Source organism: Bufo bufo, chromosome 1 (genome assembly GCF_905171765.1).
Source record: "Bufo bufo chromosome 1, aBufBuf1.1, whole genome shotgun sequence".
NCBI classification, from domain to species: Eukaryota; Metazoa; Chordata; class Amphibia; order Anura; family Bufonidae; genus Bufo; species Bufo bufo.
The window spans coordinates 803,128,602-803,147,950 of record NC_053389.1 but is presented as its reverse complement, the minus strand read 5'-3'; the positions used below and the strand labels follow the sequence as shown (position 1 = coordinate 803,147,950).

At 44.1% G+C, this 19,349-nt stretch overlaps 2 protein-coding genes across 2 annotated transcripts in view; both read left to right on the top strand.

The window, feature by feature from the left end:
• The window catches only part of LOC120986519 (histidine N-acetyltransferase-like), a 392,349-nt gene that overhangs the window by 191,990 nt on the left and 181,010 nt on the right, over positions 1-19,349 (top strand). The gene's annotated exons all lie outside the window — the stretch shown is intronic.
• Positions 2,972-19,228, top strand: LOC120986518 (histidine N-acetyltransferase-like). The gene is made up of 4 exons (XM_040415144.1): positions 2,972-3,017; positions 7,610-7,825; positions 10,820-11,044; positions 18,374-19,228. The coding sequence occupies exons 2-4, from the start codon at positions 7,643-7,645 to the stop codon at positions 18,992-18,994; spliced, it is 1,029 nt and encodes a 342-aa protein (XP_040271078.1). The 5' UTR covers positions 2,972-3,017; positions 7,610-7,642; the 3' UTR covers positions 18,995-19,228.

Here is a 19,349-nt window from a genome sequence, read left to right as displayed (position 1 = left end):
AGTATTCCTATACAGCAGAAGTCTCATTTTTATTTTTATTTTTAAAGTAATTGGCCATGCAGCTCTGTAGTGTAGTGGTTAACATTCTGCGCTGTAATGTAGAAGGTTGAGCGTTTGAATCCCTTCAGAAACTTTTCAGAAATAGAGGCAAAATTGAATTTAAACATACAGTATATATAAGTTTTTAACCATAATATATTTACATATATTATTATATATTTAGAATATTCAGAACATCAGTAGTAGTTTCCCACATTTTATGCATTCATATACTGTATATCAGAAGTATGATTTTATATATATATATATATATATATATATATATTATTTTTTTGTAATTACACATTTTGAATGTTAACCACTACACTATAGAGCTGCATGGCCAGTCACTAAAAAAACATTTAATATGAGACTTCTGCTGTATAGGAATACTTACTACTAGTAAGTATTTCCTATACAGTAAAAGTCTCTTTTTTTTTTTTGTTAGTAACTGGCCATGCAGCTCTATAGTGTAGTGGTAAACATTCTTGGCTGTATTGTAGAAGATTGTGAGTTTAAATCCCGTCAGAAACTTTCCAGAAATAGAGGCTAAATTAGATTTAAATACACTGACTCGAGCACGCGCGATATTCCGCATGTTCGCCCAACACTACCCATGACGCAACTTCCACAGCCAGACCAGTCTCGAAAAACTGTCGTTCATCGGATAATCCGATCGTTTTTGCACACACACCAAAACCATCAATGACCAGTAGCAGATCGTGCCATGTAAACATGATCTCCTGTATAGCAAACAACGAGTCCTTATGGGGAAGAGCGATGACATTAGTGATCGCTCCTCCCCATACTTTGGAGAAGATCGCTGCATGTAAATGCACAGATCTCCTCCACTAGTGATCAGCAGATTATCAGAAAGGAATGCTTCCTTCCCAACAATCTGCTGTAATATCATATATATTAGACGGGCAGATTTTCTGCCCAATAATCGTTGACGATCTGGCAGTCTAATGCTGCCTCCGATTGCTTGTCTATTGGACAGATCATATCTTTTGGCATGCTGAAAGATCTGGATTTGCTGGTGGCAGATCATGCTGTGTAATCATGATCTGCCGCCGGCATACTGCTCTCCTGCATGGGGACGAGTGATGGCATAAAGCAATGGCGTAGCTAGAAATGACTGGGCCCCACAACATATTTTTGAATGGGGCCCCTCTCCCCCAGTAATTTTTTTGCAACCCCTTCCTTTCATGCCGCCCCCATTCCTGTGGATAGTAAAGATCGTTCTCTCAGACCAGGCCCGGCAGCTGTTCCATCCGTTTTCTACACTGTCTATACTGTCACTGTATATAATTTCATTGTGTAAAACTGTTGAGGGGGCCCTGACAAAATCTTTTAGTCCTCCTACTCCTGGATGGGCCCCTTCTGGGTCAGGGCCCCAAAGCAGCCGCTCCCCCTGCTTCCCCTATAGCTACGCCCCTGGCATAACGATCACTCTTCCCCATGCTGCTGAGGACATCTCTGCATGTAATAGCAGCAGTGTCCTCTGCTAGCTATCTGGCCACTGCCGTGAGGGAATGCTTCCCTCCCGACAATCGCTTGCAGCATTGGGGTGTCTAATACACCCTTTGGTGCCCAGTTGTTGGACAGATTATCGGGAATGAACAATCCTACAAATGCTCCTTCCTGATAATCTACCTGTCTAAAGGTGCCGCAGATCATCTGAAGATTGAACGAAAAGTTCATTCATTAGGTGAAGTGATTGTTGGTGCAGACACCTAAATCACCATTTTTGGGCAGCAGATCATGCTGTCCAAACAGCGATCTGCTGCCCAGTAACAATATATATGTATGAGTGGCAGCAGCAGCCATCGCTCGTCCTCATACAGCGGAGGTGATCTCTGCATGTAAATGCAGCTTTTCACCTCCACTAACGAGCAGCCACTTCCTTTACGACAGTTACCCCCTGCTAGGGGAAGGCTGTGCTCCAGCTAGCAGAGCACCTTAATCCCTGCTGAATGTTGAGGCCAAAGCCTGGAGCCTCAGAAGCTAAGGAGAAAGCTCCTTTGGATAAATACAAAGACAAACCAGACTACAGAAAGATAAGTGCGGCAGCAAAGGAAAAGTTCCTTTTTAATCCTGTTAGCACAGCAGAGCCAGAGAGTACTAGATGTAGCAGGGCCAAATGTGTTTTTCCTGCCAGAATCTATGCCAAAGCCTGCTGATGACGAAGACAAAGTTGGAAGACTGTTGCCTGACGAAAGTTTATTCAAGTAAAGCTGTTGTTCAATGTTATACCAAGTCTAGACTCCAATTTATTTCTTCATCCCTCCATTCAACCATCCCTTTTATGCAACGGACAGCCACGCTTGCGGTTCCCGGATATCCAACCGTAAAAGTGCTATACCACAAAGGGACATTAGGCTACCCTACACCACTGGCATTCCTACCCTTGGTACCAACCACAACATCTACAAAAAGGGGCCCTCTGCCCCTGTTGCTTCAAGGCAACTGGCGTCACTACAAAACTTTTACTTTAACGCTGGGTTCATACCTGAGTGTACTGCATGGAGAGCTCTGTATGCACGATTTTATCGGGCGTTCCTATTCGCGGCCGGCAACAAGCAAACGCCCATTGTCGCTCGTTCCTGGAAGTCTATGTACGGGAATGCGCGACCATACGCCCCAAAGAAGCTCCTGCACTTCTTGGGGCGTAGGGCGTTTTACAGCGCGTTCGTAAGCACTGTAAAACGCTCAGGTGAGAACCATGCCCATAGGGGATCATTGGTTCTTGCCTGTTGAGCGTTTTACAGCGCGTAGGAACGCGCTGTAAAATGCTCAGGTGTGAACCCAGCCTAAGGGACCCCTGGCCTGTGGGACCTCCCCCCCTTCCGTCCATCACATAGTTAATGGGTGGAGTCCATGGAGGGGGCTGAGACATGGGGACATATATTTCATGTAGAGCACGAGGACTCTTCTTCTAGCCACCCCTGGACGAACAGCTCTTACTTCAAGAACAGGTTGGATTACATCTACTTTCTGTGTATGTCTAGTATAATGTCTAGTATAATATAAGTATAATATCTCAGGAGGCTTTATAGATATTTTCAGCCTGTTACTGACCACATTTTCTGAGTATCCAGGTCGGGCAGGACAGGAGGCCGCTGTGTGCTGGTGTCTTCTGTGTAATGTGTTGTGATTGTATCTTAATGCCATGTCCATTGCTTTGTCACCTCTATAAGTATTTTTAGAGATAAGTATCTGCCAGGGTTGTAGGTTGCCCCTGGGGTGTTCTTAGGACTGGAGGGAGTGTATATGACACACAAGGTAAGTGAGTTCTAAGAGTCCTAGGAACGAGACGGAACACGCAGATAGAAATCTCCCATTTCCAAGACACATTTATTTTATCAGTAGCGAGCCACGGCCGAACTGTCACATCAAAAGTAGAAAAACCTTCTAAAAAATGTCACATTTTTATTGTAGATATTGAATTATGTCAGAAGTTAATGTAGTCAGCGCAACGACTTGGATGACTGAAGTGCATGTGACATAACTGATTTTAGCCTTTAGTCTTCTTCAGTTTAGCTGTATGAGACCTTGAATTTTGCAGGACGAGTTGTGTTTTTTTCTAGGAACTATTTTAGGGTATATATAGTGTAGTAACTAACTTTTACTATTTTATTTCTAGTGGGAAAGATTAAAAAAAAAACAGCAATTTTAACATTATTTTGTGTGATGTATTTTTAAAGCATTCACTGTGTGATATAAAATTATGATGTTGGCAAATTTATTTTATGCACTTATATAGCGCTACTATATTCCGCACTGCTTTACAGACATTAGCATCAGGCTGTCCCCAATGGGGCTCAGAATCTAAGGTCCCTATCAGTATGTCTTTGGAGTGTGGGAGGAAACTGGAAAAAACCCACACATACACAGGGAGAATATACAAACTCCATGCAGATGTTGTCCTTGGTAAGATTTGAACCCAGGAACCCAAACACACAAAGCAACAGTGCTAACCACTGAGCCACCGTGCTATATGTTCTCTGCCACACCCCATTATAGTATACTATTAAGACCAGTTTAGCGAATTTGAATCTGTCTTACAAGGAAACGACCACTAGAGGTCAGACTTAAACCAAAAAAGACAAACCAGATTTATGAAAGGATAATCATAAAGTCCGGCGGCCTCTCACCGCGCACTGCCGTGCTGCGCTGGAGCTTCGCCCCCATCCCCCATTATAGTCAATAGGGACGGAGCGGCAGTCCGGCGGCACGGCAAAATAGCAGCAGGACGGGTCCGACAGGGTTAACAGCCTGTCGGATCCGTCCTGCCGCTAGTGTAAATTCTGATTATGAGGCTCGAGGTACATTATGCGGTCAATGGATAAAAACTGTACTATAGGCCAGTGGTCCCCAACCTTTTTTGCACCAAGGACCGGTTTCATGCAAGACAATTTTCCCAGGGACCAAGTGGGGATGGGGGAAGGGGGTGGGGGTTCTGGGGCGGGGCTTATGGGGTGGGCGGGGCTGATTGATTCACGCGCATAACAAAACACAAGGTGCATATTAAAATATATAACACTATATAATGACTATATAAACTGACTATGGTCTCTGCTGCACTGGTCTCTGCTGCACTGGTCTCTGCTGCACTGTACCGTATTTTTCGCCCTATAAGATGCACCTAGTTTTAGAGGAGAACAATAAGAAAAAAATATTTTTCATTACACCTCAGGTCAGACCAGCAATCAGACCCCCAATGTTAATCAGACCTCAGATCAGACCCCCAATGGCTCAGATCAACCCCCAAACCTTTAGCCATCTATCAGCCCCCAATGTCAGCCATAAACCCCCCAATGTCAGCCATAAACCCCCCCAATGTCAGCCATAACCCCCCCAATGTCAGCCATAACCCCCCCCCAATGTCAGCCATAAACCCCCCCAATGTCAGCCATAAGCCCCCCCAATGTAAGCCATAAGCCCCCCAATGTCAGCCATAAGCCCCCCAATATCAGCCATAAGCCCCCCAATGTCAGCCATAAGCCCCTCATGTCAGCCATAAGCCCCCCATTAGCCCCTCATGTCAGCCATAAGCCCCCCATTAGCCCCTCATGTCAGCCATAAGCCCCCCATTAGCCCCTCATGTCAGCCATAAGCCCCCCATTAGCCCCTCATGTCAGCCATAAGCCCCCCATGTCAGCCATAAGCCCCCCATTAGCCCCTCATGTCAGCCATAAGCCCCCCATTAGCCCCTCATGTCAGCCATAAGCCCCCCATGTCAGCCATAAGCCCCCCATTAGCCCCTCATGACAGCCATAAGCCCCCCATTAGCCCCTCATGTCAGCCATAAGCCCCCCCATTAGCCCCTCATGTCAGCCATAAGCCCCCTATTAGCCCCTTATTTCAGCCATAAGCCCCCCATTAGCCCCTATTTCAGCCATAAGCCCCCCATTAGCCCCTTATGTTAGCCTTAAGCCCCCTATTAGTCCCCTTATTTCAGCCATAAGCCCCCCATTAGCCCCTTATTTCAGCCATAAGCCCCCCATTAGCCCCTCATGTCAGCCATAAGCCCCCCATTAGCCCCTCATGTCAGCCATTAGCCTCCCATTAGCCCCTCATGTCAGCCATAAGCCCCCATTAGCCCCTTATTTCAGCCATAAGCCCCCCATTAGCCCCTTATGTTAGCCTTAAGCCCCCTATTAGCCCCTTATTTCAGCCATAAGCCCCCCATTAGCCCCTTATTTCAGCCATAAGCCCCCATTAGCCCCTCATGTCAGCCATTAGCCCCTCATGTCAGCCATTAGCCCCCCATTAGCCCCTCATGTCAGCCCCATTAGCCCCTCATGTCAGCCATATGTCCCCCAGGTCAGCCATCAGCCCCTAGTGCAAATAAAATAAAATAAAAAAACACTTACCTCTCCTGCTCCTGGTCACCATCGCGATCCTCTTCATTCTGCTGTCGGCTGGCTGTGTATAGCGGCGCACAGTGTGAGGTCACAGAGCAACCTCACACTGTGCGCAGCCATGCACAGCCGATAGCCGAGCCGAGGACCAGGAAGTGGTGAGTACAGATCCTTCACCGCTTCCTGGTCCTTCTGTACTAATGAAGCGCTTCCATAATTGAAGCGCTTCATTAGTACAGAGTTAAAGACTGCCCTGATCGCCGCGGCCTGGCTAACAATCCTCCACGGCCCGGTCCTGGGCCGCGGCCCGGCGGTTGGGGACCGCTGCTATAGGCCACTGGACTACAGGCCCCAAACATTAGGCATTCACCGGACAGAAAAAATCAAGTGATTATGTGGCCGGAGGAATATTACACAGTCAATGGATATCAATTTTACTGCAGGCCAGTACAAATACAGGTCAAATACATATGTTTAAGGCTACATGCACACGACCGTTGTGTGTTTTGCGGTCCGCAAATCGCGGATCTGCAAAACACGGATGGCGTACGCGTGCTTTCCGCAATTTGCGTAACGGAACGGACAGCCTTTAATATAACTCCCGCAAAACGGGGACAAGAATAGGACAGGTTATATTTTTTGGGAGGACTGCGGAACGGAGCAAAGGATGCTGACGACACACGGAGACCTGTCCACATCTTTTGCGGCCCCATTGAAGTGAATGGGTCCGCATCCGAGCTGCCAAAACTGCGGCTCGGATGCGGACCAAAACAACGGCCGTGTGCATGAGGCCAAAAAGAACAAAAAATATAAAATTGGATTAAAAACATGGCGAAAGAAATCTCACCAAATGCACCATATAGAAATATATAATTGGTATATACAGTAACACCCCTGCTTCAATCAGTTTATTCGGGGGGTATCTGGTATATCACACCAGTAGAAATTATTTGTTCCAATGTCGTTTGTCATTATCTGTAGCTGAGGTAATGCATCAAAACCGCAAACAAATGCTGCACAATACAAATGCACTATATAGAAAGTATATTATTGGTATATCACACCCCTGCTTCAATCTGTTTTTTTGTGGGGCAACTGGTATATCACACCAGTAGAAATAATTTGTTCCAATAGCGTTTGTCCCTCTGTGTAGCTGCAGTATCGCAGCAGAACCGCACACAACTGCCGCACAATACAATTGCACTATAATATACTTTCTATGTTAGAAAGTATATTATTAGTATATTACACCCTTCAGTAAGTCACACCTATCGATAGCACACCTATACCAGTCCTTAAAAGGACTTTTGTGGCCCTATTAGCTAGTGTTTGGTGTCCCTAACAGTCTGTCCCTGCTCCACACAGCAACCTCTCCCTACACTGGAAAAAGACTGAATGTAAAATGGCGGCCAGATTGGGTTTATTTATAAGGTAGGGGGTATGTCCATGTGCTGAAATGTCTCAATTGTCTGTCCTGTACCACCTGATGGATGTGCCATGGGTCAAAGTTCTTCACAATGTAAAAGAATATGGCGCCGGTGGACATTGCCATATGTTCGCTCATTCGGCAAACCACGAACGAACAAAGTTCGCCGCAAAACGACCGCCGGGCGAACCGCAAGGCCATCTCTACTGGGAACCCTATTAATTTCAAGAATGATGGTAGACTTTGCCTGATTAAACTTCTACTTTTCTCCTTTCAGCTGAGACTCTGGTCTATATCGCGCAGTGACACCATGTCGGTTCCGACTTCAGTTCCAAATATAGATTTTTCGCCTGCAACGGCAGAAGACTATGAAGAACTGATGTCTATCTCTAATGGGTTATACAATGGAGTAGACTATGTGCCTGTGAAGTACCATACATGGCTGAAGGAACCCCAGAGAAGAATGTTCGTGGCCAGGTGTGAAGGGAAAGTGGTGAGTAGAAAAGAGTAAATGATGACTGATGGTCACATTTATGAAGAATATTATTAGGGAGAGGGAAATAAGCCACTGCTAGACACTTCTGGTAGAGTGAATCAAATCAAAGAACAACGTGATAAATAGACTGCGCTGACTGTACATTGTAAAATAATAGCTAATAGTTAATATCTTAGTATGTAGCACATTAGATGATATCCGCTACTGTGTCCACCGTTATTGATTAAAGTAATGTCCAGAGTCAGTACAAGTTGGTAAACTAATAAATGATAAACTTGTATAGATTAAGAAAGTATATGTGTATATAGTCACTTGCCTGTAATGGGCTGACTTTCGGATTCCTTCCTGATCTTCCTGGTGCTTGTACTGGAGGATAGCTGTAACAGTTCTATCTTCAGGTTTCCTCTACAAGCGTGCGGTCCTGGCCGGTGACTCGTGCGCGCGAGGGAAACCCTGGCTGGTTATCCACGAGGACGCTGCTTCCGTGTGACGTCACACTAGGGATGGATGCCTTCTCGGACCAAAACACTTCCAACGCGTTTCGAAATTACCGAATTTCTTTCTTTCCCTGATGAAGAAATTCGGTAATTTCGAAACGCGTTGGAGGTGTTTTGGTCCAAGAAGGCATCCATCCCTAGTGTGACGTCACACGGAAGCAGCGTCCTCGTGGATCACCAGCCAGGGTTTCCCTCGCGCGCATGTAGAGGAAACCTGAAGATAGAACTGTTACAGCTATCCTCCAGTACAAACACCAGGAAGATCAGGAAGGAATCCGAAAGTCAGCCCATTACAGGCAAGTGACTATATACACATATACTTTCTTAATCTATACAAGTTTATCATTTATTAGTTTACCAACTTGTACTGACTCCGGACATTACTTTAATCAATAACGGTGGACACAGTAGCGGATATCATCTAATGTGCTACATACTAAGATATTAACTATTAGCTATTATTTTACACTGTACAGTCAGCGTGGTCTATTTATCAAGTTGTTCTTTGATTTGATTCACTTCTTCTAGGGTTTAGGCAATTTACTCCCTACTATAGACCAGCAGCGACACACTCCTTGGAGTGTCATTCAGTGTATTCCACATTATACTTTGAAAGGCAGCGCGGGTCTCCTTTGATTGACTTCTGGTAGAGTCTGATCTCCTGCAGGAACATAGGATCAGACATGTTGAAATCCAGCATGTCCGAAATTTTTTAGCCCCTGTGGGTGGGGTCGCTACATTTCATGCATTATCATTTGGCCAGTGATGTGGCCCTGCTCATCCCCCTCTTGATTGATGGACAGTCCCTGAGATTTTATAGCTGGTAGCGGTGACACAGGAGACGCTAGGTCTACTGCACAGAGTGGCCCCACCCACAGTGCACCAAAAACCTAATTTGCTTAAAATTAAAGGATTAGGGGACCAGATTTACACAAGAAAGGGATGGTTATACTTTGGGGAACTTACACTATATAGCAGTATGCCATCTTTGAAACTGAGTTTGGAGTTGACTGACTTTCTTAAAGCCAATTATGCTAAAAATGGTTTTCTGTTAAGAGTAAGTTAAATGAGCTTTCTGCCATTCTCTTACTGATGACCTATCCTCAAGCATATTTTACTGTAACAAAACAAGGAGCAAACCCTGAAAAGTTGTTGTCCCACAGTGGGACAAAAATAAAAGTGAACATTTTTTCCTTTACAAAAAAAGATTGGTTTCAAGTAAAGCCCTTTCAGCTCATCAATTCCTGTACTATAAGACATGTTTGCTATCGCCGCTTTCGGAACGGCTGGCTCTATAAAAATGTCACATGATCTACCCTGTCAGGTGATAAACTGTCAAAATAGCCTTTTCTTTTTTTTTTTTGGCGTCTCATCAAATGTAAAATAGTGCCCAAAAACCATTCCAACAAAATCTCCCATCCAAAAATCATATGGAGCTCATTCCCTTCTGACCCCTGTACCCAAACAGTTTACAACCACACATGAGGTGTTTGTGTTTAGAAGAAAATGTTTAACTAAATTTGGTGAAAATGAGAGGGGGGGGCAACATTTTATTGGAAGAAATGAAATTTTTAATTTTCACAGCAAAGTGTCTCTAAATTCAGAAACATCTGTGGGGCCAAATTGGTCACTACTCCGCCCAAAAATTGCTTGAAGGGTGCAGTTTCCAAAATGGGGTCACTCATAAGGGGTTTCTACTGTAGGAGTACCTTAGGCTTTCATAAAATCTGACATGGTACCCAACAACCATTTCAGAAAAATATGCTCTCCAAAAACCATATGATGCTCTTTTCCTTCTGCACCCTGCCGTGTGCCCATACAGCACCCCACATAAGGAGTGTTTCTGTAAACTACAGAATTGGTAACATGTTGAAGTTTGTTTGGCTGTTATCCCTTGCTGCTTTACCAGTTAAAATGAGTTCAAATGGAAAATCTGAAAAAAAATCGAAAATGTCCTCTCCATTTTACACCTAAAGTTTGTAAAATCTGTTTTTAATAATTTGAGGTTATTAAGTTCTAAAATAGGCTCATTTAAGGGTGGTTTCTACTATGTAAGCCCCCACAAAATGACTATATAACTAAACTGCTCCTTAAACAAGTGGGTTTGGAAATTTTCTTAAATTTCAAAATTGCTTTTAAAATTCTAATGTCCTAAAAAAAAAATTATGTCATGATACCAACATAAAATAGACATATGGTGAATGTTAAGTAATACATATTTTGGGGCATTACTATCCGTGGTGAATTTTTCAAAATTTTCAGTAATTTTTTTAATTAAATTTTTAAATAAATAAAGGTAAAACATAGACTCAAATTGTACTTCATGTTAGTGGTAAATGTGTCACAAGAAAATAGTCTCAGAATCGCTTGGATAAATAAAAGCATTCCAAAGTTATTACCACAGAGTGAAATATGCCAGATTAGCAAAATCTTAGAGCAGAAACTCCATGACCTACTCTATGCTCATCTTGTTCTTCTCCTTATGGATCGTCAGGTGGGCTTTGAGTCATTCATAGTGGTTGATGATGGAACTACTGCTGTAGTGGAAGATCTTCGTGTAGCCGCCGAGATAAGAAGACGTGGAGTGGGTGGAGTGATTGAGAGGTTTTGCTGGGATGTTATATGTTCTGACCACCCGGAGGTTAAAAGAGTTAGATTCTCTCGATCTGAGAATCCACACGCTCTTAGTGTGAAAACATGCAAAATGATCACCTGTAAGGTAGGTTCAATCTTTCTTTTAGTTTTCTTTTTTTTTTTTGCTCTTTATTTAATGGCATTTCAGCAATAAGAAAAAAAAATAATGCAGAACCCACAATGTAAGTGTTCCTCCCCATAATTACCATGAGCAGAGAGATAAAAACGCATCTAGATCATTCACTTGTTTTTGATTCACCACGGCATTCAAGAGTCAATAAATGCCTCATAATTAGTTAAATTATAAATAGGTTTAAATTATTTTCCAGATATCTTAGTGTAGGGGTGTTACGGGAAAGCCAGAACCGTGCAGTTGCCTTATATGCAATAAATGAAAGGGACTTCAGCAAGTCACATTTATCATGTAGAGGAAGTTAATACAAGGCACTTACTATTGTGATTGTGATTGTCCATATTACTTCCTTTTCCCATCAAAAACTCAAATCCGATGGTATATTCTAACCCCCAGGTGTTCCCATGGTGACGGGGATGCTTGCCTGGGGGTTAGAATATACCATCGGATTTGAGTATAGAATATACAGGGCCAACGCCGCTCACAGGAGTACATTTATAAACTGTAATCTGTAACTTTAACTGTAATCATCGCTCATCTCTTTACTTGGATACCCTACTCTTAGCTCCGGTAACAGCAGGCAGTGCAGGCGGCGCTCACTCACTGATGTCACGTGCCTGCTCCTCCCACTAGGCGGTGCAGGTGCTTGACGTCAGTGAGTGAGCGCCGCCCGCACTGCCTGCTGTTACCGGAGCTGAGAGTAAGGTATCCAAGTAAAGAGATGAGCGAAGATTACAGTTAAAGTTACGGATTACAGTTTATAAATGTACTTCTGTGAGCATCGGGGAGGGGGATCTGTGGATGGCACTTTTTAGGGGAGGGGGATCTGTGGATGGCACTGTTTAGGGGAGGGGGATCTGTGGATGGCACTGTTTAGGGGGGATCTGTGGATGGCACTTTTTAGGAGGGGATCTGTGGATGGCACTGTTTAGGGGAGGGGGATCTGTGGATGGCACTGTTTAGGGGAGGGGGATCTTTGGATGGCCCTGTTTAGGGGAGGGGGATCTGTGGATGGCACTGTTTATGGGGGATCTGTGGATGGCACTGTTTAGGGGGGATCTGTGGATGGCACTTTTTAGGGGAGGGGGATCTGTGGATGGCACAGTTTAGGGGAGGGGGATCTGTGGATGGCACTGTTTAGGGGGGATCTGTGGATGGCACTTTTTAGGGGCGATCTGTGGATGGCACTGTTTAGGGGAGGGGGATCTGTGAAAGGCACTGTTTAGGGGGGATCTGTGGATGGCACTGTTTAGGGGGATCTGTGGATGGCACTGCTTAGGGGTATCTGTGGATGGCACTGTTTAGGGGGGATCTGTGGATGGCACTGTTTAGGGGAGGGGGATCTGTGGATGGCACTGTTTAGGGGAGGGGGATCTGTGGATGGCACTGTTTAGGGGGATCTGTGGATGGCACTGTTTAGGGGGGATCTGTGGATGGCACTTTTTAGGGGAGGGGGATCTGTGGATGGCACAGTTTAGGGGAGGGGGATCTGTGGATGGCACTGTTTAGGGGGGATCTGTGGATGGCACTTTTTAGGGGGGATCTGTGGATGGCACTGTTTAGGGGAGGGGGATCTGTGAAAGGCACTGTTTAGGGGGGATCTGTGGATGGCACTGTTTAGGGGGATCTGTGGATGGCACTGCTTAGGGGTATCTGTGGATGGCACTGTTTAGGGGGGATCTGTGGATGGCACTGTTTAGGGGAGGGGGATCTGTGGATGGCACTGTTTAGGGGAGGGGGATCTGTGGATGGCACTGTTTAGGGGGGGATCTGTGGATGGCACTGTTTAGGGGGGATCTGTGGATGGCACTGTTTATGGGGGATCTGTGGATGGCACTGTTTAGGGGAGGGGGATCTGTGGATGGCACTGTTTAGGGGGATCTGTGGATGGCACTTTTTAGGGAAGATCTGTGGATGGCACTGTTTAGGGGGGTCTGTGGATGGCACTGCTTAGGGGGGGATCTGTGGATGGCACTGTTTAGAGGAGGGGGGTCTGTGGATGGCACCGTTTAGGGGGATCTGTGGATGGTACTGTTTAGGGGGATCTGTGGATGGCACTGTTTAGGGGGGTCTGTGGATGGCACTGTTTAGGGGGGGATCTGTGGATGGCACTGTTTAGGGGAGGGGGATCTGTGGATGGCACTGTTTAGGGGAGGGGGATCTGTGGATGGCACTGTTTAGGGGGGGATCTGTGGATGGCACTGTTTAGGGAGGATCTGTGGATGGCACTGTTTAGGGGAGGGGGATCTGTTGATGGCACTGTTTAGGGGGGGATCTGTGGATGGCACTATTTAGGGGTGGATCTGTGGATGCCACTGTATGGGGGCTCTTTTTCTGTGGCGCAATCTGATCTTTTCATCGATACCATTCAGGGGTTTATATGACTTTTTGATTACCTTTTATTTAATTTTTTATGAAGAAATGAAGTGTCCAAAAATGGCAAATGTCCTTTTTTTTTATTTACCGTATAGGGAATATTTTTTAATATTTTTATAGTACGGGTGTTTTCACACATTGCGACACCCTTGATGTTTTTTTTTGTTTTTTTCATTTTTGCAAAATGGGGGGGTGATTTGAACTGTATATTTTTTTTTCAACCAATAGCTTTAGAATATATAAGAAAATCACATATTTCCTATGGAGCCTATTACAGGCTATGGCTCCATAGGAAATACTATGCAGCAGCCTGGGTTTCATTCATAGAGACCCAGGCTGCAGCAGGCACGCTCCAGCTTTCTGTGTCCAAGCTAAATTAAGGCTCTACAATCCAGCCACTTCCTAAAGTGTATGTGATAGAAGGAGGAGGAGGGCGTGTTTAAGTGTGGAGAGCAACCATTGGTTGAGGTGTAGAAGCTGGTGCACAAGGAGCTCAATGCATTGTGGGTAGTGAGGGCAGGCGGGATTAGCCTCAGGGTGAGGGCAGTGGCAGCCATCTTAACAGAATAGTGAAATTGTAGTTTTATGCAGACTGGTTGCTAAGAGCTGAATCTTCTGAAATATGGGGTAAGTAAGTCTAATAGTTAGTGATTCTGGAATATCATGGTAATAGTAACTACATATATGAAAATTAAAATTAGGGTCCAAATGTGACAGTTATCCTTTAACAACATAAAGTCTTCCCTTTGAAGAGCCACTGGAGTTAAAGGGATCCTCTCACTTCAGCAAATAGCATTTATCCTGTAGAGAAAGTTAATACAAGGCACTTACTATTTAGAGATGAGCGAATCGAATCCCACGAAGTGGAATTCAATTTGAATTTCAGGATAAATTTGATTCGCCTATAAGCCGAATTTCCTCGTGCTTCATGTATCAGCGAATCGATTTAACCAGAAATAGTATAAAAAAACTAAAAAATTCAAACTTGCCTACTCCATTTCCTCACGAGGGGCCGCCAGCCTCCATCTTGCTTTAAGATCTCGTCCGAAATCCTGTGCTGCGCGAGATTACATCATCATGCCGTAATCCCGCACCGCACAGGATTTAGCCCTTCAAGCAAAAAGGCGGTGGCTGGCCCGTAGCGAGCAAATGGAGGCGGTAAGGTTAATAAAAAAAAAAAATTTATTGTTAATTTTACACTGAGTTGCTGCGATCATGTAAGAATGCGGCATCTGAGGGGTACAATGACGGGGGTGGCGCTATCACAGCTCCCTGTCATTGCACCTGCTATTTACAAAAAAATGTGTGCTTCGTGACGAAGTAATTCCTCACGAAGCAAATTTTTTTTTTAAATTCTGCGATCAGCCGAATCGAACTTTTAAGAAATTCGCTCATCTCTATTACTAATGTATTATGATTGTCCAGATTGCTAACTTTGCTGGCTGGATTCATTTTTCTATCACACTATACACGGTGGCCGGAATCATGGCACTGCACACATGCTAGTGATTTTCCTATAGTGTGCAAGCACGACCACCACTGATGGATTGCAGGGTGGTCATAACCATGGAAACAAGCAGTGTATAGTGTGATAGAAAAATGAATCCAGCCAGCAAAGGAAGCAATCTGATTAGTCACAATACCTTAGTAAGTGCCTTGTGTTAACTTTCTCTACAGGATAAATGCTATTTGATGAAGTGAGATAATCCCTTTAAAGGGCTGTAGTCGGAGAGTGGTTATTTAAGTTTTTTTTTTTTTTTTTTTCTGTGGGGTTTTTCACACTTTAGTGTGGTGTTTGTAATGGAGGCATCTGACGGACACCTCCATTACTATCACTAGGTGTTGGTGTCGGCCAGCGGTGTTTTTCTACCTTAGGGCTGAAATTAACACCCCAACCACCATTTCTATCTCTAGAGAGACAGACCCAGATAACTGTAACTCTATTGATACAGCACAATAGTTTTTTCACTGTGACTCCACTAACTCCATCCAATCTTTATCGCACAATCCAACCCAATCCCCTTTACTCCCCCTTACGGTGTGTTCACATGGCGGACTTTGATGCTGTCAAAATCTGCTGCAGAAACCACTGCGGTTGTTCACTTTGAAGGCCATGGACCCACTCGTGGTTTAGCTCCACTGAATTGAGCTAAACCTCAAACGGACACCTGTCACTGCTTTAAGTGGCATCCATCTGGACACAGTGCCAAGCGGGAAACTCCCTTCTTGGTGCAGTCACAACTTTAAACTGCTGGCCATGAAACGCAGTACACCTATTAAAAACAATGTGAGGCAGAACCCATGCGGCGGCTGCTGTTGGAGTGTTGGTGCTGCGTCTGCACCAAAATTCAGCTAGCTAATTCCACCATGTGAACATGCCATTACAGTAGTTATGCCCCCTTGAAGTAGAACGCCCCCTCAGTGCCCCCATACAGTAGTTATGCCCCCTTAGTTCCCCCTTTACAGTAATGCTGGCGGCTTAGTGTTGAGCCTAAAACTGTGCTGTCTATAAAGTGACCCCCTAACAGTAGTTCTCTCCCATTAATGCTGCCCCCTTACAGTTTTTCTGTCCCTGTAGTTTTAAGTAAATTAGTTAGTTTAGTTTAATTAGTTTAAAAAAATAATCTCGCTAGCCCTGCTCCCCTGGTGAACACAGCACATCATCCCCAGGCCTGTGTGGGTCCTACTGAGCATAGAAGGTGCCATGTCGCCAAAATTATTACTGCTGCTGGGGCACAGGCCTGCAAATGGAGAAGCTGGGAGAAGAGCGTTTCCTTCTCTGGTGTATCTGAGATATAGTCCAGGAGGCTAATAGGGTGCAGAAATGCACAGTACTAGAGTAGGAAGTGCCAATACTGGACCATGAAAAAGGGACTGGGCATGCTCCAAGGAGTACTGGGCAGGGAATGTTAGTGTAATGGGGGCCATCAGGCTAAATTGTGCTAAGTAGGTGGGGAAGAATGAGAGTATTGGGTGTGGAGCTGCACTCCTGGGAGGTTCATTGGGAGGATGTTGAGAAGAGCTGCCTGCATCATAAATGACACTCCGACAACATTGAAGAGTTCAAGCAAGAAGAGGTGGTTTTCCATGGCTTGTACAAAGGATGTAGTTTCTGTCAGGACTAGTTTAGCAAGCCATGATGTGCATGGTTCCTGGCTCAGCATACAAACCCAGAGCTAGGTGGAGGATTTAAGTCAGTTAATCATTGCCAGTGATTGCGTAAAGTGGCTCTTTTTATACTTCTATGCTTTAGGTCTGAACTGAAGATCTGCTCGTCAACACCGTGTACCTACGTTGGCTTGTTTTCTTGATTTAACCCCTTGTTTCTCGATTTGGCTTCTGATTCTCCTGCTATTCTGACCGTGTCAAGTTTCTGCATTAACCAATCTGCTGTTTAGGCACGATCTGTCTCTCCTAGTTCTCACCCTGCTTGTCTACAATTCTTTGCACCCATTCTGGTCTTTCGAGAATGTCTGCTTCCAGTGAACTTGCACCAATTTTCTGCTATCTTACTCAAGACATAATGTGATTATTATTATTTTTTTATCCAGTACAACTGGCCTTGCAGCATGTTCTGGTGAAGGACCTAGTGTTAGCTTCCTATTAACAAGAGTGGATAAGGAAGACTAGTGGCGATTTCTAATTTTGCTAACTGAAGTTCTGAACTATGACCATAGTATTTCCTTACATCATATTTAGTCAGATGAGTTTCCTCCAGCACAACTGTACCTGGTTTGTTTTTAATAAGCTCAAACACTGCCATAAGCTTAAGCCTACCTTTTAGCCCCTTAGTATTTCAAAATGGCACCTTCAGCCTGTCTGCACAGGGTAGAAAAAGGAAGAAAACCATGCATCTCTTTGCTCGTGGAGAATCTAATCTCACCCAAAAACCAATTAACAGGTCCCTTCAAAAACCAATTAACAGGTCCCTTAGGCAAGTATAGCAAAATTAACCCTTCCCCCACCATATCTTATCAACGCTAATATTTAACTAGCAATTTAACTAGACTAACAAACCAATGTTGTAATAAAGTTCTGCACCTTGTCATTAAATGTCCAGTGTATTAAACTGGGATCATCAATAATACTATAATAGTATGAGAAGAGCAAAAGTATTACAACTTCATTGGCAAACAGGTGATACATGTGTTTGAATGTTCAATCTTCTTCAATTTACAAACTTTAAGAATAAACAGATTAAAAAAATAGATAATTTATTCCAACCAATAGTCAAATAATTAATGTTTCCTATGTTTTAGTTTTTTTTCGTTAAGATATTCGATTCGGCTGCATTGCCAAATTTTACAAAAAAAAGAAATTGCTTGACGAATTGTTTCGTCACTAAGCACATTTCTTTGTAAGTACCGGGCGCAATGACTACTGGGATGTCAATTCTTCCACCACCTGTCATTCAACCCTCTCAAATGCCAGGTTCATTGCTGATCTTGGCATCTGAGATGAATATTAAGGTCTTAGTTGGTCAGTTAAAAAATAAAATAAAAAATTGCACTTCTTATCCATTTGAGCACAAAGAGGCCGTCCTGGCCGTCTTGCTTGAAGATCCAGCACAAAATCTCATGCACAAGGTTTTGCGCTGGAACTTCAAGCAATATGGCTGCGACAGCCTCTTCGCTCTCAAATGGATGAGTTAAGTATGATTTCATTTTTAATGCCATTTCAAAGAAAATTGATTTGTTACCATGAAGCACGAGGAAATTTGGCTTCACAGCAAATTGAATTTTCCCTGAAATTTGGATTGAAGTCCACTTTGAATACTTCGATTCGCTCAGAACTAGCCTTGTTTTCTATTTGTTCCTCTTCTACTTTTATAACAATTCATCTATGTATTGCATTGAAAGTTTTAAATCTGAACCTCTCTCCTATGTTGATTGTGTTCCCCATTAGGCAGTGATACCTGTACTTGTTTCTGCTGACCAGTTGGAAGCAAAACTCAGGCTACTGGAGTCTCGAGTAAATAATGAAGACAGATCCAAAAAGCTATCTGTTCTGGGACCAGAGGAAATTCTCAGATTCTTTGAGGAGTCCAAGACAAGAGAGCAATTGCTTCCTGGTGGATTGCTAGTTCAAGGTTGGCTTCCTATTGCCACTCAGAAGTCCAACCTAGATCTTCTACTGAAACGAGAGATTGTCTGGATATATTCACATCCTGAGGATTCTAGTGACTCTGCATCTTCTTTCAAGGTCACACCTGGCAGTGATGGCTCCCATGCCTCTCCAGAAGGATTTCTTAGCCTTGGTTCTCAACCACATCCAGTGCCTATTGCAGACAGAGCACACTATATAGATATTGACCTGTTTGGAAATGATCCATCTTGTGCTAAGGTCCATGTTCTAGAGCAGTTGAAAATCGGAGTAAAAGGATTGCCGGCAGGGAGTGGTATAATATTTGTCCTATATGCAGAGGAGAGTCTCCGGACTGAGCTTGTCCAACTGTGTGAAGGGTTGAATATATACTATTGTATTAGGGAGCAGATTATTTTTGAAAAAGAGATCAGGTCTGATTGAACTCCACTTCCCAGACTCGGCAAGCTCTTATTTTGCATTTAGGAACATGTCCAAAGACCCCATTTCTATGGCCTCTTTCACACGAGCGGGTTTTCCGCGCGGGTGTGATGCATGATGTGAACGCATAGCACCCGCACTGAATCCTGACCCATTTATTTCAATGGGTCTGTGTACATGAGCCTTTTTTTCACGCAGCAGTTCTGCTTTGCATGCAAAACACAGCATGTTCCATATTCTGCATTTTTCCCGCAGCCCTGGCCCCATAGAAATAAATGGGGCTTTAGGGAGAAACACACTGCATCCGCAAGCAAGTCCAGATGAAATGCGTTTTTTTCACTGATGGTTGCTAAGAGAT